This window comes from Amphiura filiformis, chromosome 8, assembly GCF_039555335.1.
Source record: "Amphiura filiformis chromosome 8, Afil_fr2py, whole genome shotgun sequence".
NCBI classification, from domain to species: domain Eukaryota; kingdom Metazoa; phylum Echinodermata; class Ophiuroidea; order Amphilepidida; family Amphiuridae; genus Amphiura; species Amphiura filiformis.
The window spans coordinates 35,464,322-35,490,146 of NC_092635.1; the positions used below are offsets into that span (position 1 = coordinate 35,464,322).

General features: G+C 38.7%; 1 protein-coding gene and 1 pseudogene across 1 annotated transcript; both read left to right on the forward strand.

Annotated features, from left to right (window-relative positions):
• The first annotated feature begins 1,075 nt into the window (after positions 1-1,075).
• On the forward strand, positions 1,076-9,272 carry LOC140158257 (arylsulfatase B-like). Its single transcript, XM_072181367.1, has 7 exons — positions 1,076-1,439; positions 1,647-1,833; positions 3,206-3,396; positions 5,577-5,784; positions 6,645-6,906; positions 7,348-7,556; positions 8,694-9,272. The coding sequence occupies exons 1-7, from the start codon at positions 1,089-1,091 to the stop codon at positions 9,029-9,031; spliced, it is 1,746 nt and encodes a 581-aa protein (XP_072037468.1). The 5' UTR covers positions 1,076-1,088; the 3' UTR covers positions 9,032-9,272.
• A 2,294-nt stretch (positions 9,273-11,566) lies between these two features.
• Positions 11,567-25,401, forward strand: LOC140159505 (arylsulfatase B-like; annotated as a pseudogene).
• The last annotated feature ends 424 nt before the right edge of the window (positions 25,402-25,825 follow it).

Here is a 25,825-nt window from a genome sequence, read left to right on the forward strand (position 1 = left end):
AACAGTCGGAACGTCTCGGTTTGTCAATTATGTTAAATCGCAACCTCTTACGGCAGATCTCATACACATTGCAATGGCCAATCTGCACGTATGAACCGCACGTTTGAACGAATTCAAATTTTCACACCTCGCTGTAGCTTTATTATGATTTCTTACAAACAAAATGCTCGTATTAATAGTTCAGGAACATTTTATGTTTTGCTCCTGAACGAGTAACACCTTATATACAATAAGTAAAAAACATCAACTCTTATCATGAATCCTCTGACATGTACCTGGCAAGTCGCCTTTAGGGATAAGTACGCACTATTCCGACATAATGTTTCGCCATTGGCTGTTGCAAATTATATAATATAGTATTTTTAAGAAAAGAGGCATGAGATGGATATCCAATCAAAACAGAGGATGGTGCCATAATACTGCAAATCACGGTTAATCCTTACAGTTATGTTACACCTTCGTCAGATGGATCTATGTCTCATTACGCTCAAATGAATTTTGTAAATATCTGCCAAAGACCTACATTACTCCCAACATGCTTACCTTTATTGGTTGTCATTTTCACTAACTCCAGAAATTCATTTCACATGTTAAGCAGCACTGTTTAAACTTTTAAGCAACAGTTTTGTGTATGAATGTTTCTTTTTGAGCCCAGTTTATATGACAGCAATAAATGAAATATTAACACATAACTGTCTTCAAGAGTGTGACTCGTAAGTTGTCCAGTTAAGAAATACAACAATATAAAAGTTTAATTTACTTTTGATTAAGTTCCAAGATGTCATTATTACCATATAGTGAAGGTAATATGCGTTCGGTAAGAGGAGTACGATCTTTGTGTTTATATTAACGTCCAAATGATAGCACTGAATGTTGTGGCTATTAACTTGAGGTTCATACAGCTTATCATGTTATAGTGGACACGATATTAATTTAATTAATTAATTAAAAAAATAATTAATTAAACCAGTTGTCATATCCGTCCTTGTCGGCAACCAATTGCGCAGTACTGATAAATGCTATAAGCTGCTATATTAAATAGGTCATCATGTTGGAACATTGTCACCGCACGTCAATTAGTATACAAAATGGTTGTGGCTGTGGTTGTCGTGTGTCTAATATTGACTGTTTTATCAAGAGCGAATGACAATCAAATGTCTGAGAGCTATGACTCCAGTAACGAGTACAATATCAACGTATTTGAAGATGTCGGCAATTCAGGGAGACAAAACAATACCATTCAACGGCCCCATATTGTGTTTGTCCTGGCGGATGACTTAGGCTACAATGACATCGGATACCATGCTGTCCATGGTATGTCTGCAGTCAAAACACCGCACTTGGATACACTGGCTTCAGAAGGTGTCAAACTGGAGAATTATTATGTGCAACCTATTTGTTCACCATCGAGGAGTGTCCTCATGACGGGGAGATATTTGGTAAGCTTCAGTCGTTGTTTATATAGAAGAAAGTAAAATATTGCCACGATTTAAAAAAAAAATTGTGACTAGAATGTAATCAATCGCCTGAAAAGTAAAAGCATAATTTAAAATGATGTTTAGGTGATGAAAATAACCGAATAAAATCAGTTTCAAATAATTGACGAATTTCAACATTGACGCAATTTTCTTAAATTTTCCATCTAGATTAGATACGGGCTGCAGCATGATGTTTTCCGCGCAGCACAGCCTACGTGTCTGCCTCTAAATGAGACCATTCTTCCAGAAAAGCTTCGTGAGTTAGGCTATGCTACGCATGCAATAGGGAAATGGCATCTGGGAATGTGCAGGACCGAATGTCTACCCACACGTCGTGGGTTCGACTCATTCTTTGGTAGGTTTTATCCTTCAATGAACCTTCTAAAATAGTGTTACTCAGGACATCTGGTATGATATTGATAACAAGGGGGTTGCTATACAATATTATCATTATTATATCTCTTTCGTGACATACATTCTGGATGATTCTGGTCCAGTATCTTATCATTCAGTAGACATGAATAACGACATTTCATTGGTTAATAGCCAAATAATATAATTTCGTATTGTTCAGCGTTCATAAATTACCGTACAATATATAGCCGTATTATTCAGCTCTTAATCAGTACCGGCAATTAACGGGCCTGCATACTCGCGTTGTATTGTACACTGTGCTAATCGCGTATGCAGTAGTGACGGCAATTACGCGCTAAGTGTGCGTCACGCGTTGACAATGGCGCGCTGTATTACATGGCCTGGCAGTAGTTGCATGACAGAAAACCGTAAGCATGCATGGAAGAGTTTGGAGTAGGCCTATAACTTGATCATTTTATAATTGTTGTATCATTTATTTATTTATTTATTTGTTTGTTTGTTTGTTTGTTTATTTATTTATTTATTTATTTATTTATTTATTTATTTATTTATTTATTTATTTATTTATTTATTTATTTATTTATTTATTTATTTATTTATTTATTTATTTATTTATTTATTTGGGTTAAATTCAGGTCTACTGAATGATAAATTCGTTGCCCCCTGTCTGTTCATATGCAATACGAAAAATATCACTGATTTTGAGGTCGTATCACACTCGTACGACCTCAAAACCAGTGATATTTTTCGTGCGGCCGAGTGTGATACGACCTCAAAACCAGTGATATTTTTCGTATTGCATATGAACAGACAGGGGGTAACTAATATTATCGCTCACTTCAATAATCTCTATATCGTATGGATTCTTGAAAGTTCGACATCCAAAAAATATAACAAAGAAGCGATGAATGATCACTGCCAGATTCCTATTGCTGCCAACCCCAGAGATACACTGCTGCCCAGGTACTTTGTGGCTACCAGAGCAGTGTCAATCCAGTACGAATGTGTGTACTGTACGTGAGATTCCAATGTGTGTACCATTGTAGAGGCTGGCAGCACTGAACCTCTGAGGGTGGCAACAATAGGAATCTGGTAGTGTATCAAGCGTTGTAGAGCAAAACGTTTTCGAACGAGCGAATAATTATTATTTAAACAATGGTCTGAGGAAAGTTGTTCAAAGTTAATACAGTCATATAAATGTTAGTGTACTGTAAATTGCATTTGACCTGCTTGAGTTCCAGCTAGCTCAAAGAAGAATTTTCAATGGTATATTAATATTTGAGCATGGGACCAGAGAAGCATTCTTTTGTAATTCAGATGCTCCATTGAATCTATAATTTCATCACTTACAGGATATCTCCTTGGAGGTAGTAATTACTTTTCTGGGAATAAAACTATTAGTTTTCCCTATTTCAACGACAAGTGGACAGGGAATGACCTTTGGGAAGATGAAACGCCAGTGTCAAAATACGGCAGAAAACACAGTACCAAAGTATTTACAAGGAAGGCTCGCGATATTATCCGCCACCATAACAAAGATAGAGTAAGTAAATGAAGTTAACTGTCTCAAGTTATACCATATTACTGTGGTTTTTTTTTTCAACGTAATTGAGAGAGAATGTTTAAGCTGGGGCTTGTTTAGGGACTGGGCGAGGACCACTAATCTTGTCGTTGTTATAGCCCTAGCTGCCCTCTCATCAGCCCGGTGCCTTACCAGTGCCTTGGCCCCTGGACCAGGTTGGAGGCCTGTGACCCGCATGTGGCCGGGTGTCTGCTATGGATGTCCCGTCTGACCCTTGTACACTTCTGCCGCCTCTACTTATTCTTTGTATGTGTCATATCTTATGTATTTATCTATGCCCGTGCAACGTGGCATAGATATTGTATTTGTTGCGTTTAGTCCTCTCCTCCTTCTCCTTCTCAAGACCACTTCTTTGCTCCCCTCTAGCTCAAGAACTAAAGTAGCCTAGGGGCCCATACTTGGTATAATGATGGCCCATGACCACTTTAAATGCCTTGAGGTAGCCTCGACCCCAAAGGTCAAAGGTTATGGGCTACAGGGGGCAATAAGTGTATAATTTCAAACAGCTCTAGCTCAAGAACTATAGGGCCCTCAGGGTTCATACTTGGTACAATGATGGCCCTAGATGTATTCTGTAGTAGCCGCAACCCCAGAGGTCAAAGTTCAAAGGCTTTAAAATTCAAAATAGATACGACTTATTAACACAGTGTACCGCAATAGGTTGTTAGCTACCTGTGATTGCAATGATAACGGACTGAATCATACGTCAAGGAAACTGATCACTTGACAAAACTCCCTTAAAAGGAAATGTATAGGTATTTTGATATTGGTGCCTTGGACCACCTCAAAAGGTTGTCATTTTGGGACATGGGGTGTAGTTGGTTAATGGGTGTTAGGAGGATAAAGAGTTGTCACGGTTTGTAAGGGGGTGACCAAGGGGGTGGTCACCGGTTCTTTAGATTTGGCACCCAATTGGGCGCTTTTTTATTTTAAGTGCTATGGGGATGATACGTATATCAATTAAAGCTTATAAAAATGGCTTCCACATAGTGGTCACCAACTTTCGGATTTGGCGCCCAATTGGGCGCTATTTTATTGTAGGTGCTATGAGGATGATACTTTTTATTCTATGTGCTGGAGGATGATACTTGTATCAATTAAAGCTTTTAAAAGGGCTTCTTCATGATGGTCACCAAATTTTCGTTTGTGAGCAGGGGAAGGGGGCCACGGGCATAGATATTCGTGTTTGCTCAAACACAGATATGCCATCTAGTTTAATGTTGGCTTTGTGCCACGTACCTGGGCACATTGGGAGAACATTGCCAGTGCTTTGCATTGAACGGTCAAGTCATTAAATAATGAAATAAATAAATAAATAAAATAAAAGCGTAAGATTGAAGTTGTTTTGGTAAATCACAATGACTGCACAATTTGTTATTAATTACAACATTTTTGCATAGCTCTTTCCTGAGCCTCCAGGATCGGACTCCAGGATAGCAGCCTCTGGTGCAGTTTAAGGTCTATAAAATTCAAACAACACCGAAACTGATTCTGACAGTCAGTGCCGCATTATAAACCTATCCACTTTCAGACTGAATGCAAATTGTCAGACTGTCTGCACTTTGTGAGGGCACAGAACTGTGGCGCAGCGGTACATGCTCTGCCTCTGCCGCAGGATTGCGAATTCGAACCCCGGTAGTACACGTGTGGTGCAAGGCGCTTGACCTTACTTGCCTTTCTCTACCCAGGGATGAAATGTGGAACTGTTATGAATATTGTCCTTTGAGCGCCGCCCAAATGTATGAGCATGCCTTGGGCCTTGTATGGCAGCTGACATATTCTAACAACGGAATAAATAATAAAGCACTTTGAATTTTAGCATTGTTTAGCGGTCAATCAAACAGGTCTTTCTTAGGTTGTTGCTAGACGGTTTGTTTAGTGCCGAAAAGCACGAATCGGATAGAACCGAGACTATCCCGGAGACTATGCATGATCTCGGCTTCTGAGTGAATTGGCGGGCTATTTTGAAACGTTTACTTACTCCACGTGCATGTCTATTGTTCTTTTCAAAGTCACAAACAGTATAGTCGTAGGAAGAATATGCCACATAATAAAGTATTTTATGCCAGAAATAGAAATTATTCGTCGTTTGTGAATACTTGCATCGTATAACATTAGGTAAATTGATCTTTTTTATGTAGCCTTTATTTCTTTATCTAGCCTATAAAAATGTTCACCGACCTCTCCAAGCTCCGTTAAATTACATAAAGAAGTTTCAGCATATAACCAATACCAAAAGACGTACACTTGCTGCAATGGTGGCTTGTCTTGATGACCAGATCAAAAGCATTACAGACGCCCTACGTCAAGAAGGATTATGGGAAAACACCGTATTTGTATTCTCGTCAGGTTTGTGATAAACATTACTTGTTCTATATAAATTTTCCTTTTTGGGATTGATGCGAATTAAGTGCGTGTTAACAAAGATGTCGAAATCATGTCCACTATGAGTAAGGGAATTGACATAATAGTTATTACGTTTACTTTTCTAAATGCCTAGATGGAGATACAGGGTGAGTCAAAAAAAAGTGCAATAGAGAAAAGTATCCATTTTTATTTTAGAACCGAGTTTAACCTTTTTTTAAAACATTTTATAAATGATATATCCATTAGTGACCTTGTGTGCAAAAATCTAGGCATTAGCATTCAGCGTTTTGTTTTTATGATACATTTTATAGCGATACCCAAGTTTAATGTTTGTCCAAAAGACATCTAAAATTTGAATGTCAGCCCACTCTGATTAAGGCAGACTTGGAACAACTGCCATTTTCTTAACCTTATTAGCATTGAAATAAAATGAAGCACCCAAAGTGTCATTGCCCGTGGTCTTGTCTAAGGAGAAGAAACATTATTTGTTGTTAATTTCATTTTACCTTTACTTTAAAGATGTTCATTCTCTATCAAAAACATACAAATTTATAGGCGGATTCTTGGTTCTTACATAAATATCGATTCTTTGCTCTATTGCACTTTTTTTACTCACCCTGTACAATGTATTTTAACATTATAGTAATGACCATCATCATCGTGATCATCATCGTCGTCGTCAACTTCGTAGCATCGTTGTCTTCTTCTTTGTATTTCTTCTTCTCTTCATCTCTTCTTTCTTTTTGATGTGCTTAGGCCTTGCCACTTATTGCGCTAAACATAAGAATGTCTTTTAAAGAAACTCTTTAAAATAATGATCCTACTGCTTTTGCATTTTATAGACAATGGTGGCCATGTAGATTATCTCGGAGGTGGAAATAACTGGCCTCTTCGAGGCGGCAAATGGACATTGTATGAAGGCGGTGTAAGGGCAGTAGCTTTTGTCAACAGTCCGTTACTTTCCTCGGATGTCCGTGGAACAGTTAACAAAGAACTGATGCATATCAGCGATTGGTTTCCTACCTTTGTAGATGGTTTAGGGGGCGGAAATACGTCACTTTTAAGTAAGCCATTAGACGGAGTAAACATGTGGCAAACAATCAGGTAAGGCACTAGCCTACTGCATAATTTCGTCACCGACTTCCGTGGGCCACAACAAAGCATTAACAACTAGATCGTGGCCGCGCCAAATTCTATGCGTGACCGCTAGAATTAAGCTGGAGACCTCAACAATAGTGGCCAATCCTAGTGGCTACCACCAGAGTCAGTGGCGGAATTCTGAAGTGCTGCCTAAATCAAGAGGAGTGAAACAATGATTAGTATCATATTAACTTGAGTAGTCAAATTCAGCTTTGCGGACCGCGTTAGCCCATCGAAGTCGCAAATTCCCACAATGTTGCCCGCATAGGGTAATTTCCCCCTCGCGTCGGTACTGGCTACGGGCCTATTAACTCCTTACCCTCCGGGCTCGGATTGATTGGTCCATAATGTAGCTACTGCAGTCGTAGCACCAACATGATAACGGAATTTCCTTTTCTTTTTCAGTAAAGGAGTACCGTCGCCACGTGAGGAGCTTTTACTTAATGTGGACAATATGTGGCGATCTTCTCAGATGCATTATCTAGAAATACAATACTGGCGGAAGCACCTGGGAGGTAGAAGTGACACCCTTTGGCCTTTGATTCGCGCTGGAATCAGACGAGGCGATTGGAAATTACTGACAGGACCAAGTCATGCAATCCATTGGGGATATAGTAAGTAGAGTTACAACCCGCGTTAGCGAAGGTTCGCTATGTCAACTGCGTTATACGGGTGAGGAAATTAGGTTCACTATGTCGAGTATCAGAGGATGATTTAAGCACTTCCCACCACGCCACTGTGTTGACTTGCGGTTAGCACAGCTGTGTGAGTGAACATGACACCACTGATCGCACATTGCATTGACGGGCATGGTTAAATTTGAATTGGGACTGATATATTTACAATAAAAACGCATTCAAAATGCTAGTCGATTTCACATTTTATGTTACCTACAGAAGGTGTGAATTATCCTTTATGCGTACATCACTTTTGTTCTGAAATCGACCAAGTAATAATGACACACGCACAATTCTTAAACAACATCTTTTGCACAGAATTCAATGGGATTTGAAAAGTAAAGTGGCAGTTGAAACTCTAGTGATAACACGTTTGCAGTGCATGATGGGGCTTCCTTAAATCATCATCTCTGGTCGAGTATGAATGCGTCAAGTTAACCCTAAACGTAAAAACAATACCCTAACCCTAGTCATAATCCTGACCCTATATAGCCTTCTTTCATATTCACATCAAACCTTATTTTAAATTCGGCATGACAAACTTTTTTTCATAGTGAACCTTATTTGACATAGCGGGAGGACTTAATTTTATTTAGCCTATTATTATACTCCCTTGCCAGCTCATAGTGGCAACAACCATTTTCACCCATTTTTGGCTATTTGTGTAATGGGTGCCATCAACATCGACTGCAAAATGGCGGGAAATGTGGTTGCTATGCTATGGTAACTGACCCATATGTGCTCAGAATTACCTGTAACTTCTGCAACTATCGTTAATGACAAGAACACTTCATAATACAGTAAAAACTGTTATCCTAAAAAAACACATTTTTGCCCAAAATGGCAAAAACTGCCAAACACATGCATTTTATGGTGTCCTTTGACTTTCAATATGTTGTTCTCAAAAAGTTTTGCCGATTAACTTTTAATGTGGACATTTAAATCAATGAAATGTTAGGGACCATTATAGAAGCTTTGTTCAAAAATTCTGCACGGCAATCTTAAAATCAATGTGCTCCAGCTTCATACGTGTAGTGTATGTTTGTTTTTTGTTGGTTTGTTTTCACTTTTCAGGTAAGTGGTTACCTCCTCAAGAATCAGGACAACGGGAGCAGGACCTACTAAATATATCATCCAAATGTGGACGCCCAATAACTAACCAAGTAATCAAATTATATAATATCACAGCTGATCGGAAAGAAACGTGTAACGTTGCTCAAAGACCTGAAAATCTCCACATCGTCATAGATCTGTTACAACGACTGGAAAGATACTTTTTGGAGGCTAAACCTGCCTATTCCCCGAGATACCCGGATTTGAATGCACATCCTGCCTTGCATGGTGGAGTGTGGAGACCGTGGTTGGATGATGACGAAAACACTTATCGGAGGCTAATGAGAATAGATGAATAAATTGCTATAGTAGGAGGTGAAATGCTTATAGTATTGAATTTCGCGAACTGCGGAACTGAAACTGCACAGTCAGACAGGGGTGTAGCAAGCGGGTGGACAGGGTGGGCGAAGTCCAGGGGCCCAAAAGCGAAAATGAAATAAGGGGGGAAAAGAGAAAGAAAGAAAGAGATGTTAAAAGGGCCCCACTGCTTATTGCTCGTGGCGCCCGAGGCTTTTGCTGCGTACCTGCAATCAGGTGATTTCGTACACTAAAATTATTTTAACAATTATTGGCCTAGTCCCGGGCCTAGTCTAGGAGCTAGATCTCATACGGGCATTAAAAGGGCATTTCGTGATCCACAGCCTCATAGTAGAGATTTTTATACCACTGGAAACCTCTGGCTACATAATGTTTATTTACCAACAATTTCTTGCAGATTAATTCGTTTAGCAAAAATCGTCAAATTACAACAGTGGCCTATGGAACAGTGTAATATACATAATCATGCATAACTCGCAAACGCAAAATCGGAATCCGCTGACATTTTGGGAATAAGCTTTTTTCGTGGATAACTACTGAAAAATGTCATAAATAGAGGATGCTAGGATCACGGAATCCTCCCTTAATTAAGGATTGACTTCAACACCCATGTCTACCCATGTTTGTTACCATGAGGTGTTAGGATAAACCCTCTGGATCACTGCTAGGGGGTAGTGGACTCAAATTGTAGGGTACGTTTTTTGCAAGAGGTCACGATAGGTTACACAGGGGTAATATTTTTTTAATCTTTCCCAGAGTAGCCAGTGCACATAAACGTTAAGGACAAACAAAACAAAACAAAAACAAAACCAGTGCATCCGCCCGGATTTGAACCGGCGACCTTCGAAATCATGGTAATACTAGCACAACGCTCTAACCGACTGAGCTAAAGAGGCACGTTGGAGAAGAGCAGAAGATTAAATCTATAGATATTAGATTCGAATGAGAACTAAGTATTAAAAAGTTCTTTCTGCAAATCATATACTTTGAAAACTTGCTTCATTTATTGTTGTTAATGAGTTATATACGTTTTACAAAAGTATTGTTGTTTCAGCCCTCTTTACCACATAACTCAAGAACCACATGCCCTACAAAAGTATATCTGTGATATTCGAATTCTTCTACACACTCGCTATGAAATGATTAATGCAATTTTTGCCAAAGCTCACTACCATTCGCAAGATGATGTGAACTACCAAATCGCAACAGTTTCAAATAGTTGCTAACCTTAAGGGTGCATGTTCTCATCATTGATGATCTGTCATAAAACGTGATGGATGTAAGCACGGGAAAAGTTCAGTTCAAGGTCATCCATGATCAACTGTGTATTCACAATGTAGTGAAACCTAGATGGTCACCTTCGAGAAGTTAACATTTTCAAGGTCATTTTAAGGTCAACTGAATGTAGATTATTGGATTGTCATTGTTGGATGTGATATCCATTGAGCTTTTTGTTACAATTATGAGTTATAATATGCAAAGGTTTTTGTATAAAAATCCAAAAGTATTTCGGTATAACAAATGTTAAACAGATGCCTACCTCAATGAGGTATGTTTGACATCTTTATACCGAAATACTTTTGGATGTACATACAATAAATTGTGCTAATTATGAATTATGGACAATCCTGATGAATTTATTTACGAATTATGCATGTTACACACATTTTAAAAGTAAATCAGCTTTCAACATGGAAATTCTTGAGTTAATTTCACGGTATTTCCCAGGATGTCCTTTGAGGTATTTGCCAAGAAATACAAGTATTTCCCAACCGCTTAATTATTCCAAATACAAAACATATTTAATATCATTACCAGTATTCCAGGAAATTATAGATACAACACATGATATTCATCTATGGCGTTGTCTTTTTAAAGACAACTCTTGTTAAAAAATAAATTGAGATCCGCCAATCAACATGATCAAGCCCCGCTGCATTTTATGTAAAGGTTAAATTTACTTTTGATTAAGTTCAAGATGACAGTATTAATGTATAATGAAGGCACATGCTTTATGCTTAATGCAACTTACAACATCGCCATAGGAGCACATATCCAAGGTCAGTTTATTTCAAACACCCGCTTCGCCGACGACATTGTTCCCATAGCAAAAACACACAGGGACAAACTTTTGTGGGCAAAGTAATCAAAAATAGCTCCAACCTAGTGCTAACGTTTCAAGAACAGAAGTTCAAGTCATTAGTAGACAAGAAATCAAACTCAACATCAATACCAATGGACAAAATCTAAATCAAGTAAAATGAGTTCATCTACCTCGGGGGTAAAATATGTGGCAGAGGAACATGCAACGAGGATGTCAAACACAGAATTGGTAAAGCGTTAGATGCGGTTCAAAGACTACAGCCAATCTGGAGTGCAAAGGATATTCGCCGCACAACCAAAGTTGAACTGTATTAAGTACTTGTTCTTTCCATCCTGCTATATGGGCCAGAAACCTGGACCTTAATTGGTCATCATAATGGAACGTTGACACCGTACATCAATTAGTATACAAAATGGTTGTGGTAATGGTTGTCGTGTGTCTAATATTGACTGTTTTATCAAAAGCGAATGACAATCAAATGTCTGAGAGCTATGACTCCAGTAACGAGTACAATATCAACGTATTTGAAGATGTCGGCAATTCGGGGAGACAAGCTAATACCATTCAACGGCCCCATATTGTGTTTGTCCTGGCGGATGACTTAGGCTACAATGACATCGGATACCATGCTGTTCATGGCATGTCTGTAGTCAGAACACCGCATTTGGATACACTGGCTTCTGAAGGTGTCAAACTGGAGAATTATTATGTGCAACCTATTTGTTCACCATCGAGGAGTGTCCTCATGACGGGGAGATATTTGGTAAGCTTCAGTCTTTGTTTATATAGAAGAAAGTAAAATATTGCCACAATTTAAAAAAAAAACATGACTGAACGTAAGCAATCATCTGAAAAGTAAAAGCATGACTTAGGTGATGAACATTCCAAATAAAATCAGTTTCAAATAATTTCAAAATTGACACAATGTTTCTTAAATTTTCCATCTCAGATTAGATACGGGCTGCAGCATAATGTTTTCCGCGCAGCACAGCCTACGTACGTGTCTGCCTCTAAATGAGATCATTCTTCCAGAAAAGCTTCGTGAGTTAGGCTATGCTACGCATGCAATAGGGAAATGGCATCTGGGAATGTGCAGGACCGAATGTCTACCCACACGTCGTGGGTTCGACTCATTCTTTGGTAGGTTTTTTATCCTTCAATGAACCTTCTAAAATAGTGTTACTCAGGACATCTGGCATGATATCGAAAGCGAAGGGGTCGGTTTTCAATATCTAATTATATCTCTTTCGTGACATACATTCTGGTCCAGTATATCTTATCACTCTCTTCAATAATCTCTTGCAAGTTCGATATCCAAAACATGTAACAAAGAAGTGATGAAATATCACTACCAGATTTCTATAGACAACCTCAGATGTACACTGCTAGCTACTGCTGCCCAGGTACTTTGTGACTACTACTTTGTGACTAGAGAACCAGTGTAGTATCCAGTACCTGGGTGAGTACTAGCTAGTACTGTACGTACGTGTGATTCCAATCCAATGAAGAAGCCAGCAGTAGTGTACCTCTGAGGGTGGCAACAATAGGAATCGGTAGTGTATAGTGTTGTAGAGCAAAACGTTTTCCAAAGAGCGAATTATTTGAACAATGGTCTGAGGAAAGTTGTTTGAAGTCGATAGAGTAATATTAATGTACGTGTACGGTAAATTGCATTTGACCTGCTTGCTTTGCAGCTCAAAGAAGACTTTTCAATGGTATATTGATTTGAGCATGTGACAATGATAAGAAGCATTCTTTTGCAATTCAAATGCTCCATTGAATCTTTAATTTCATCACTTAACAGGATATCTCCTAGAAGGTAGTAATTACTTTTCCGGGAATAAAACTATTAGGTTTCGCTCTTTCAAAGACAAGTGGACAGGGATTGACCTTTGGGAAGATGAAACACCAGTGTCGAAATACGGCAGAAAACACAGTACCAAAGTATTTACAAGGAAGGCTCGCGATATTATCCGCCAGCATGACAAAGAAAGAGTAAGTAAATGAAGTTGATTGTCTCATTAAGTTAATACCATATGTGACATGGTATATCACAATGAGACACTTTGGGGCAGCTTATCTATTTTGAGTGTTTTACATATCTTAAATATAGAGATATTTTGCTCCACAACGCCGTTTTCTCCAATGAAATCGGACATACCTAAGCGAAGATATTGAGTTCGTAAGTCATGTAAGTTATGGTATTATAAGAAATTGAAATATCAGCCTTTAAAATATTATTGACAATGTTCAATGTTGACAGTAGGAATGACCTTGAAAAATGTCTGAAAATGCCACTTTATATTCCGGTCTGAAACTATCAGACAATATTTTAAACATTATTAACATCACAAATTTGCAACAAACCCAAATTGTGAAAAAATCACCCCGGGTAGATTTTTTGCTATTTCTCCATTTACGATCCTGTCCTGAGTGTCCCCTTTCGATATACCACGTCACATATTGTACTTTTTTTCACCGTAATTGAAAGAGAATGTTTATTAAAGCTGGACCTTTCTCTCTGGATTGGGTACTGTTGGGGCTGTCGACTGGGTAGGTACTGGGCGAGGACCACTTGTTGTTGTTATCGCGCTGCCCTTTGATTTCAGTTTTTATGCAATACAATCGTGGAAGTCATGTTAAAGTTGTCAGAGGAATAATAGAACTAATTAATCTAGGCTATGGAGGCATTTCATTCCAGTAGAAAAAGGTCATGACTATGGAGGCATTTCATTCTAGTAGAAAAAGGTCATTGAACTTTGCACAGAGGGTCAAGTTCAAAACTACTCAGACCTGTTCAAAACTTACACCATCGTGATCCACTGTTAGTAAGGATTCAGAAAAAGTATACTTATCTATGATGTACGGTTATGGAGTTATGGGCAAAAGAGTAACATTGTGACGTCATATGTCCAATTTTGCCCCCGCCTGGGGCGAAAATGAAATTTTCTTCGATTTTGATGAAACTGGTCTCAAGTTATTTGTCTTGTTGCAAGAAATCAGAAAAAGGATAGTTTTAACTATATTGGGTGCTTTCTTATCCAGGTAACACAACATTTTGTCAAGATCAAATTGATTCAATATAGAACTCAATACGACTCAATAGGTATTGTTGATTTTTATGTGTTACATAGGTAACGAAACATCCTATATAGCACAAACAATTGTTTTTCTGATTTATCATTGAAATTTGGGAACATTTTTAACAAAATCGGAACACTTTTCAATTTTGCTCCCTGTTGTGCCAAAATTAGAGCTATGACGTCAAAATGTTAAATTTTTGCTCATAACTCCATAACTGCACATCGTAGATAGGTCAAACTATACTTTTTCTGAATCCTTATGAATAGAGAAACACATTACGTATGTTTTAAATCCGATTTTGAACTCTGTGTAAAGGTTCAACGACCTTTTCCCACCAAATAAGGGTGCTGTTGAAATACCTTCATAGCCTATAATGATAAGTGCTATAAGTGTTGTATCTCTGCCAAATAAGGCAAAATTAATATGATTTGCACGAATGTTACGGGAATTTATTGGACTACAGTGCCCAGGACCGGGTTGGAGCCATGTGGCCCGCATGTGGCCGGGTGTCTGCTATGGCTGTCCCTTCTGACCCTGGTCTACTTTTTCTGTTGTATACCTTAATATTAATTACATGTGTGCCATTTTTTGTTTTGTATAATTATAGTATTGTTTTATTTTGTATTTATGTCATATCTTTTAATGTATTTTAATGTTGACCTTGGGCCACGTACCTTAAATTTTTTTATTAATTATAACATTTATGCATAACTCTATTTCCTGAGCCTCCAGTGCCGGACTCCAGGATCGCAGCCTCGGTGCAGTTTAAGGTCTATGTAATTCAAACAACACCGAAACTGAATCCAGACTAACTGTAAATTGTACACGTATTGTGCACTTCAGCAAGGCCCTTGACATCACTTGCCTCTCTCTACCCAGGGATGAAATGGGAAACTGTTATGAATATTATCCATTGAGAGCCGCCGAACTGTATGAGCATGTCTTGGGTATTGTGTGGCAGCTGACATGTTCTAACAACGGAATAAATGTAAAGCGCTTAGAATTTTAGCGGGCAACAGAAAGGTCATTCTTTGGTTGTCACTAGACGGTTTGTATAGTGGTGAAGAGCACGAATAGGATAGGACCGAGACTATCCCGCAGACGATGCATGATCTCGGCTTCTCTTGAGTGAATTGGCGGGCTATTTTGAAACGTTTACTCACTCCACGTGCATGGCTATTGCTCTTTTCAAAGTCACAAACAGTATAGTTGTAGTAAGAATATTCCACATAATAAAGGATTTTATTCCAGAAATAAAAATTATTCCTCGTTTGCGAATAGTATCTTATAACATTTGATCTTTTTTGTGTAGCCTTTATTTCTTTATCTAGCCTATAAAAGTGTTCACCGACCTCTCCAAGCTCCGTTAAAGTACATAAAGAAGTTTCAGCATATAACCAATACCAAGAGACGTACATTCGCGGCAATGGTGGCCTGTCTTGATGACCAGATCAAAAGCATTACAGACGCCCTACGTCAAGAAAGATTATGGGAAAACACCGTATTTGTATTCTCGTCAGGTTTGTGATAAACATTACTTGTTCTAGTTTTGGGGGATGGTGCGGACTTGTTCTAGTTTTAGGGGATGGTGCGGATTAAGTGCGTGTTAACTGAATATAGCGATGTCGAAATCATGTCAACTATATTTGGAATCAGCATGACAAATGCATTAAAATGAGTACAAACAAGCCTTGTATTGGTTCAGTATTTCTTCAGATAGCTGGATATTTTCAGAAAATATCTCAAAACTTCTTATGTTGATAATAATTATTAGCGTAAATTTTGACCAATTCACACAAGCAATTATTGAATTAACACTCGCGTGTAATTTTCGTGGCTCATCGCTTCTTCAGCACTGGTGGATTCCTGGTACTAGACATTGTTGCGCGAATCGGATCACGTGACCTGAGTATTGATCCCAAGTCACATGACCCGATAAGCTTCTTGTAGGCGGGGGGCTGCCGACCCATGTCTTTGTTGAGGTCTGGATTAGCGGCGGCGATATAAGTGGCCTCCTTCACTCCTCTCTGGTGCCATCTGGGGTCCGAGTCTAAGATTTGCACTTCTTGAGGATCAAAGGTGTGTTTGGCAGCTTTCATCATGTTCATGTGGGCACCAACAGGTGACGCTTCGCGTTTGTGCTCAGATACACGCTTGGACAGTGGATGTTCAGTTTCACCGACATACTCTGATGGGCAATCCTGGCACTTGATGTTATATATCGTCCCAGTGCGATCCAGAGTTTTTGGTTTGTCTTTGGGCGACACAACCATGCTATTCGTTGGTTTCACATAAACCGACACGCCAGCTTTGCGTATCTTCCTGTTGATGGACTCAGTGACACCGAATACGTATGGGGAGAGACGGAGAGTGATGTGCCCCTTGGGGTGGTCGGTCCGTTGTTTGGGTTTAGGCTCATGATGCTTGCTGGAAGAGGAACTCCACGCCCACTTGGTGTAACCGCAGATGGCAAGCGATTTCCATCGTGGTCCATTTCCTGTTCCAGGCGTTCACTATCAGAGGATAGGGTTTTAGCGCGGTGGGTCAAAGTTCATATAACCCCTGACTTGTGTTCAAGTGGCTGGTGACTCGCAAAGTTCAGATATTGGTATGTGTGTGCGCTCTTCCTATACACACTGAAGGATAGGGAGCCGTCCGCGTTACACGAGATGAGGGTGTCTAACATGGCAATGTTGTTGTTGGATTCATGTTCAACAGCGAATTTGATTTGAGTCGTGAATAGAATTAAGATGGTGAGTGAAACTGTCTACCTGAGAACGCTCAATAATCACCATGGTATCATCAACATATCTCCCGAAATAGCGGGGCAAAGGTGATGGCTTTCTCCTCAAAGTTATCATTCTATAAATAGGTTCGCGATTATGGGACTCACCGGTGAACCCATCGCGGCTCCCTCTCGTTGAATGTAGTATTTGCCATCGTAGATTAAATACGTGGTCTTGAGGCAAGTGCCCGGGGCAAGAGCTGAGTAAGTCAGTGACTTGTTGTGGGTTGAGGTCAGTCCTGGAATCCAATTCTTATGTTGATGTTTATGACTAGCACGCAATAGCAACGCAATAGTAATGATCATCATCGTCGTCGTCATCATCAGCTTCTTCTTTGTATTTCGTCTTCTCTTCTTTCTTTTTAAGGTGCTTAGCCCTTGCCACTCATAGCGCTTAAAGCCATATTATAACATTTGCTGAGGAGAACGCCCTCAACAACAAAATTAAATTCTGGTTTTAAACGAGTGTAATGTACTTTAGTAAACAAAGATACTCTGCCAAAATCAAGACTTAAGGTGCTCAAATTCCGAGATTTACTAGTCGAACACGTATGCGATAACAGAGTACGTACACGGCGTGCGGGACGCGTAATTTCTTTCTGCAACCATAATGGGCCGCAATAGCTCCAAACAGCACAAATGAGTCATATATATGTAATCTTCTATAAATTATGAATATTCATAATACACACACCACCATCAGAGGGTCGTACCGTATTACAACCGCTGGAGTAACATGCATTGGCGCTAATTTCAATTTTCTTTGCTTTGCCTCACTTGTTCGGCTCAAAATTAAAAGGGGACATATCTGACAGTAAAAGCTAACATTTTATGGAAAATAGATACTAATCTATTTTTTACAGAAATGTTAGAATAGGCCTATGGCTTTAACATAACAATGTCAAAACTCTTTAAAATAATGATCCTACTGCTGTTGCACTTTACAGATAATGGTGGCCATGTAGATTATCTCGGAGGTGGAAATAACTGGCCTCTTCGAGGTGGCAAATGGACATTGTATGAAGGCGGTGTGAGGGCAGTAGCTTTCGTCAACAGTCCGTTACTTTCCTCAGATGTCCGTGGCACAGTCAACAAAGAACTGATGCATATCAGCGATTGGTTTCTACCTTTGTAGATGGTTTAGGGGCGGAAATACGTCACTTTTGAGTAAGCCATTGGACGGAGTAAACATGTGGCAGACGATCAAGTAAGACATAGACAAAATGTAGATCGCTGATTTCGAGTTAGTACGTTGCCGTTTCATTGAAAATCACACATGACCAACCTGTTACCAAATGAAGGGATCTAACAAAAACGGCACAACATACTACAAAAATGGTGTATTTACTTTTGATATGTATGAATAAATATTAACATATATGAATAAATAAATTTAAATGAATAACATGTGTTATACAACAATCATTCAACCGTGCATCATTGTTGTCGGCATAGTACTGCTGAATAAAAAAGGCAAACACACTCCTAAATCCCGTACATGTACCCATGCCATAAAATAAAAGACACCGCAATGCGAGCGAACATGTGGCAACACTAGACGAAACCTAAATTTAGAGGATGTTCTTGCATCTCTTTAATTGGGCAATTATTATTATCAAAACTAGGATACACAGTGACATACGCTTAAGTGCATAATTTGTCCAATTTCGTATATTTATACTCGAAAGAGGTAATTTCTTGGCTGATTTAGTAATTGGTGCTGGTTTTTTTTGAACGGCATTTTATAGCGGCGATTCAGGGTTTGATTTATAACATACTGGCAACAAGCACACTATAGCAGACGAATGCATCGGCTCGGCGAGTATCCTCATCATAGAGCAATTCCCGGAGAGGGCTCAAGTCATTAGCATGAGGCGCATTGATATGTAAATAGCGTATTGTTATTCAAATTTGTGCCCTGGCGTATTGCGGGCGGTAGTCATGTTATACAGACGGGGCCTGCATCCATGCCAAATTGATAAGTGAAAACGTATAATCACCTTTCTTTATTAACTATAAGCTGGTATATTTCGTATACCGTTTCGTTATAAAAGAAAGGCCAAATAATAAATGTATCAAGTGTATACACTTTGAGATTTACATGCCTTTTTATCGTCTGAAGTGCGGAGCTCCAGCGACTGAAACTACAGCTAAAGCTAGTTGGTGGCAACGCGTGGCCGCACCCGGCTGCATCATAGAATCCTATCCCAATAATATGGAATTTTATCGAATACATTTGAAGCAAACACGGTTCGTCTGCATTTAAAAGACATGTTAATTCACAATGATATATAATTGAGTGTACACAGTCCCTCATTTCAAATATATAGTTTTGGTTTCTCTTTTGTTCAGAAACCAAAAATCAAGGGATTAAAAAGTAGAGCTGATCTGGTCTGCAATCATAACACTATTATGCTGGGAGGACACAGTATAGGGTATATAACCAGAAGTATACAATAGCCTATTGTGCTAACATAATTATTATCATGATTGATATCGGAAATCTATCCCGCGGACGACAGTTGATGCTCTCTGTCGAAGGTAGGTGGCATATTACACTCACGAGTTCTAGGCCTAGAAATCATATACATGCGCGTATACTGAAGGATGGGGTGGGGTGGGGGAATTTGTTTGTTTGTATGAAACATAAACGATGCATGGAGATGATTTGATTATGAATTAGTTTATTATCCCTGGAAGCACAACCCATACCTCTTTAAGAGGGGCTCCCTCCCTATATAACCACCTCTTTCCTAAATTACCCCTTTCCCCTCCTCCTCCCCCTACATTCGATATCTTCATCTCGAGCTCTCCTCCCCTTCTCTTTCACTTCCAATGCTCTCTCTCATATGTTTCTCTCTCTCCCGGCCCATATCCCCCTTGCCCTCCAACCCCCCCCCCCCCCACACACACACACACACACACACACACCCACCCCCACACACACACACCCCAATCTTCTCCCCTCTATCTTCTACTTTTTGCAGTAAAAATTGCTTCAGTAAAAGTCATTAGTTTATTAGAGGTCATATAATGGCCTTCCATCGATTCTGGTACATGGGATTAAGGACATGAATCGATTTTGTTTATAGCACCTATACAATTACAGTAGTGGCCCTTTTGTAATGTCGAATGCAAATATTTCGATGGTCTATATATTTTCACAGTGAAATCAGCTTAGGCTATTTCGTAGTCTCAAGCCAATGCTTTCAAACTAAATCAATGCTTTCAAATGTAGACTGTTTTGTTCGACTTCTCTGCTCGTGAATATTGCACTGCGAAATTTAAACATTTCTTTTGTATACTTAGATCAGGTAACTCGAAAATCCTGTAATTTTATTCGTCACACCACTTATAAGAAACTGAAACCAAAACCGAAACTACCTGTCACAAATGTTTAGTTTTAAACAAAAGGTAGAAACAAAGAGTTCGATATCTTGTGATTCAAGTGGTTAGGCAGGACAATAGGAAACCACGTGACCAAAACCAAAACCAAAACTAAAACTATATATTTGAAATGAGGCAGTGTCATCCAGCTATGTCAAAGCAACAATGGATCTTAAAATGTTCAAGGACATTGATTTATTCGATTTCCGGAATACGCAGACTGTGACCAATCAGAAATTGGTTCATTTTGGTGTTGTATATGCATAGCTGAAATGGCACTATGATGTGAAATTCTTTACATACATTTAAAAATACTTATTCACTCCGGAAGCCAAGTACCAATATGTCTGATAATTGCAGATTGATAATTATTATCACGCAAGGAAACGAATAGAAACACACATTCAAAATGGCGCCAAAATGGAAGGTCAGATGTGATGTCAAATATTTTCTATACTTCAAATTCTACATGTATTTCATACCTTACACCTGTCACGCATTTTCTTCGCATTACTGACAGCAAGTCCTTATCTCGACACTACTATTGCAAACAGTCATTTCCAAATTAATTTAGTAGACTTTCTTTGAAAAACATATCACGATGCCTGATGGGAAATGCCTGTCCGCCATTTCATTAAATCGGATCGTTTTCGAGTATTTTGTGCCCAGATGTATTGGAGGCGCGCTATACTCGCATTGAACAGACAAAGTTCGTAAAACTAAAGGCGTCAGTTCGCCAACTTGATCATGGGGTCGAATATGAATTATTCATAATGGTTCATAACGGATCGATAACTGGCCTCATTTTCTAGATAGCAAACCAACGGGATTTGTCATTCGTTTGCGTGCTTGATAGAACAACCGTGAATTTAGTGTCACCCCCTTGTCCTCATTCACTTCGGTGATAAGGCACTACTGCATAATTTAGCCATTGACATTTGTGGCCACCATAAAGTATTGACCACTAGCTCGTGACCGGGCAAAATTCTATGCATGGCCACTAAAGAATTAAGTTGGAGACCGCTACAATATAGTGGCTAATACCATACTTAGTGACAGCATTATGAAGTGCTGCCTAAATCAAGGAGTGAAACAATGATTAGTAATATTAACTTGAGTTGTCAAACAAGTCCAGCTTCGCGGATCGCGTTCGCACATCGAAGTTGCGAATTTACCCCAAATGTTGGCCACAGTTTTGTGGTGTATTAAAACAAATACTACGTGATTTATATTACGTAGCCAGTACCTTGAGAGAAATATGTTGTAGGCCTCTAATAATTATTGTAGACTGAATTAAAAAGACTAGTTTGCGTATGACGTCCTGTCAATTCCAGACTAAAAATACCGTACTGCGCAGGTCAGCAACCAATCACGCCACGCCTTTCCCCTGACGTCAGACGCAAACTAGTCTTTTTAATTCGGTCTTCAATTATGCTACTGCTGACGCAGCAACAACATGGTAACAGGTGGTCTATTTCGGTTTCAGTAAAGGAGTACCGTCGCCACGTGAGGAGCTCTTACTTAATGTGGACAGTATGCAACGATCTTCTCAGATGCAGTATCTAAAAATACAATATTGGCAGAAGCACCTGGGAGGTAGAAGTGACACCCTTTGGCCTTTGATTCACGCTGGAATCAGACGAGGCGATTGGAAATTACTGACAGGACCAATTGCACCACGTTGGGGATATAGTAAGTAGGGTTACATCCCGCGTTGTCGAAGGTTCGCTATGTCAACTGCGCCATGCCGAAAATTAGACAGGAAATTAGGTTCGCTATGTCGAATATTAAGGTTAGCAACTATTTTAAACTGTTGTGATTTGGTTGTTCACAGCATCTTGCGAATGGTAAGGAGCTTTGGCAAAAATCGCATAAAAAATTTCATTGCGAGTTTGTAGAAGAATTACCGTATAAACCCGTCTAGAAGCATATATCAAAGAAACGCCCTCAATAAAATTAGTTGCTTTTTGCATTTGGAGTTTGAGCAACTATAATTATACTGCACCACCGTGTACTGGCAATAGGTGGCTGTAATACATTCCATCTATGTATATTGTAATACCAATCAAGTGTATTGACATAATAACGAATGTTTCATATATCAGGATCAGATAGAGCGTCAGACTTTGGCAGTACAGAGAGCACGGTCTGGGGACTGGTTCCGTTTTATGCTCGTTTTGATTAAACTTTTTGACATGTCTTTTTATCTATCTTCAAATCTACCTTTCTTCTTTTAGGGTTTCATTTCAGATTTTTTTTCTTCATTTTTTTTAATTTACTTTTTTATATATATATATATATATAGAAATTTTGTGGTTTTAAAGAAATTAGTAAAAACAATATCGAAATAGGTACATATTATTGGGAGCAGAAGGTACCTAAATTGGTGTTTTATGAACATTGACATTCTTTTGTGGCGAGTGACATGGTCTTTCAATTCGCGCCGAGTGTCCTTGACGGGTTATTCTTCAGTGGTCATGAAAGAATTCAAAAGATAACCTCTGCCCCAATAATCTCAAGCTTTTGTCTGAAACTGCTTCTCTCCATAAGGAAACGCGGCATAATATTGAATGAAAGACTTGTGATGACATTTAAAAAAAAATATTGTTTTGTTGCCACAACTGCAGGAATAATAATTATTCCATGTTTGAATCTATTATCCCATCATGAATAGAATGTCTTCCAAAACTTCAATCATTTCATCTTACAAAGACAACTGTTCAGCTTATTCAACTACAAAGGCAACTCTTTTTTATAGAGTTTGTGCGTGAAATTATTGATTGGCTCAAAACAAAAGATTTGAACCGGTGTCCTTCATGGCTCAGTGCATTCCATTTAGTCAAATGATGTCATCAACCTATTGATCACAGTGTATTCATATGATTGGGAGACGAACTGTCGCGGTAGTCTGATTGCAATCATGCTTTTGTTGAATGCATTTGAGTAGTCCGCCATATTTACGGTGTGATTTACGTCATATGCACAACCTTTATTCACCGAAGTAGTGATGTTACACTTACAGGATTAATTACCATAACAATAACTTGAACCCATACTCCTATGCACAGTAACAGTTTGTCCCTTATCAGTCCAAGAGAACGCCAAATATGGATCAGGAGTATTACATAATAATACCCTGCTATGACAATATAACATGTATGTCTTGAATACGCTGGCGAAGTTATGCAATAGTCGGATTTACTACCATAGCAAATTGAAAACAATTTTTGAATATAATGTACCGCGCTGCACTGGTACGTTCAAGCGGCACCTCTGCATTGAACCATATCATGCTGATATTGACGAAGTCGAAGCCCCATTCATATACGTGTAGCTAATTTTAACTGTCAGTAAAGAGACTGTGCATATATGACGTATCATACAGTGGATATGGCGGACTACTAAAATGCATTCAACAAAAGCATGATTGCAATATACCGTGACAGTTTTTCTCACAAACATAACAAATACACTACGATCAAATAGGTTGATGACAACAATTCATTGAATGGACTGCACTGCGACTGCACTACGGTGAAGGACACCGGTTCAAATCCTTTGTTTGGAGTCAGTCGATAAAAGCATGCAGGGTCTCTATATAAATTACAGATTCACGTGAATACATTATATGCGGTTTCGGCTGAACCACTAGCAGGCTATGTTAGCACATCTATGACAATGACAAAAGCACAAAATCGGAATTTTGATGACTTTTACGATCGTCCGCGGATGAGCAAATCACTGAATGGGCCTTTAGTTCACTCCTCTTCCCTGGCAATATAAATCAAAGAAAATAAAGAAAAAAAAGCAAAAAAAAAAAAACAAAAAAAAAAGACAAAGAAAACAAAGAAAAGAAACAATAGAAGAAAAACAATTATAGAAAAAATTAAACAAATATGAAAAGAGAGAACACGAAAAGAGTATTAATAGAAGAATGTAAGAAAATATAAATACAACACCAAAATATAAATGAAAAGTTCGAAAAATATTTGGTTTATTATGGTTATGTTACAAAGAGGGCCAAAACAACAAGTTTTCAAAGTATATGATTTGTAGAATGTACGAGGGGGTATCCAAAAGTTTTTGACATCACCCAGAAGTGAAAGTGCTATACCGATGAAATTTTGTCAGTGTAATCACTGGTCCTTATGTACATTTATGGTCCAAAAATGGGCTCATAAGTATGTTTACTTTCTTTACAGGTGGCGCTAGATGGGAAATATTATCAACTTCTGCAACTATCCTTATTGTACTTATTGTACACCCATTAATGGCAAGAACAATTCATAATGCATTAAAACTCTAAAAAGCTATAAAAAACGCATATTTTTGCCAAAAATGGCAAAAACTGCTAAAAACATGCATTTTATGGTGTCCTTTGATTTGATTTGATATGATTTTGATTTGAATTGATTAGAAAAAAAAAAAGATGCGGGTTTTTTTTTCATTTCAAATTTGTTTTTTGTTTTTAATTTTTTCCAGAAACATTTGGCGAAAATCAGATTTTTTTTCTCAAAATACCATAAAAATACCAAGTCAGGAATAAAAAAAATTGCATTTCGCATTTATTTTCAAACCACTCGTGAGCTTTGAGACAAACCTTTTTTTTTGTTGGCCTTATACGTATAGTGTATGGTTTTTTTATTGGTTTACTTTCAGGTAAATGGTTACCTCCTCAAGAATCAGGACAACGGGAGCAGGACCTACTAAATACATCATCCAAATGTGGACGCCATAACCAAGTAATCAAATTGTATAATATCACAGCTGATCCGAAAGAAACGTGTAACGTTGCTCAAAGACCTGAAAATCTCCACATCGTCATACATCTGTTACAACGACTGCAAAGATACTTTTTGGAGGCTAAACCTGCCTATTACCCAAGATACCCGGATTTGAATGCCAATCCCGCCTTACATGGTGGAGTGTGGAGACCGTGGTTGGATAATGACGACAACACTTATCGGAGGCTAATGAGAATAGATGAATGAATTCATGAATTGCTATTATATTAATGAATCTCGCGAACTGATGAACTGAAACACGGTACAGTCAGGCATGGGGCGTAGCAAGCGGGAGGACAGGGTGGGCGAAGTCTCGCGAAAGAAAGAAAGAGCGAAAGAAAGAGTGAAAGAAAGAGCGAAAGAAAGAAAGAGAGAAATAAAGAAAGAGCGAAAGAAAGAAAGAGCGAAAGAAAGAAAGAAAGAAAGAGCGAGCGAAAGAAAGAGTGAAAGAAAGAAAGAGCGAAAGAAAGAAAGAGCAAAACAAAGAGCAAAAGAAAGAAAGAGCGAAAGAAAGTAAGAGCGAAAGAAAGAGCGAAAGAAAGAGCGAAAGAACGAAAGAGAGAAAGAAAGAAAGAGCGAAAGAAAGAGTGAAAGAACGAGCGAAAGAAAGAACGAAAGAAAGAAAGAAAGA

Bases quoted from the DNA above. Each gene is read 5' to 3' on its own strand.
- LOC140158257 (XM_072181367.1), top strand. From the start codon at position 1,089: ATGGTTGTGGCTGTGGTTGTCGTGTGTCTAATATTGACTGTTTTATCA. The intron at 1,440-1,646 runs GTAAGCTTCAGT...TTTTCCATCTAG, and splicing joins TCATGACGGGGAGATATTTG to ATTAGATACGGGCTGCAGCA. The intron at 3,397-5,576 runs GTAAGTAAATGA...TTTTTTATGTAG, and splicing joins GCCACCATAACAAAGATAGA to CCTTTATTTCTTTATCTAGC.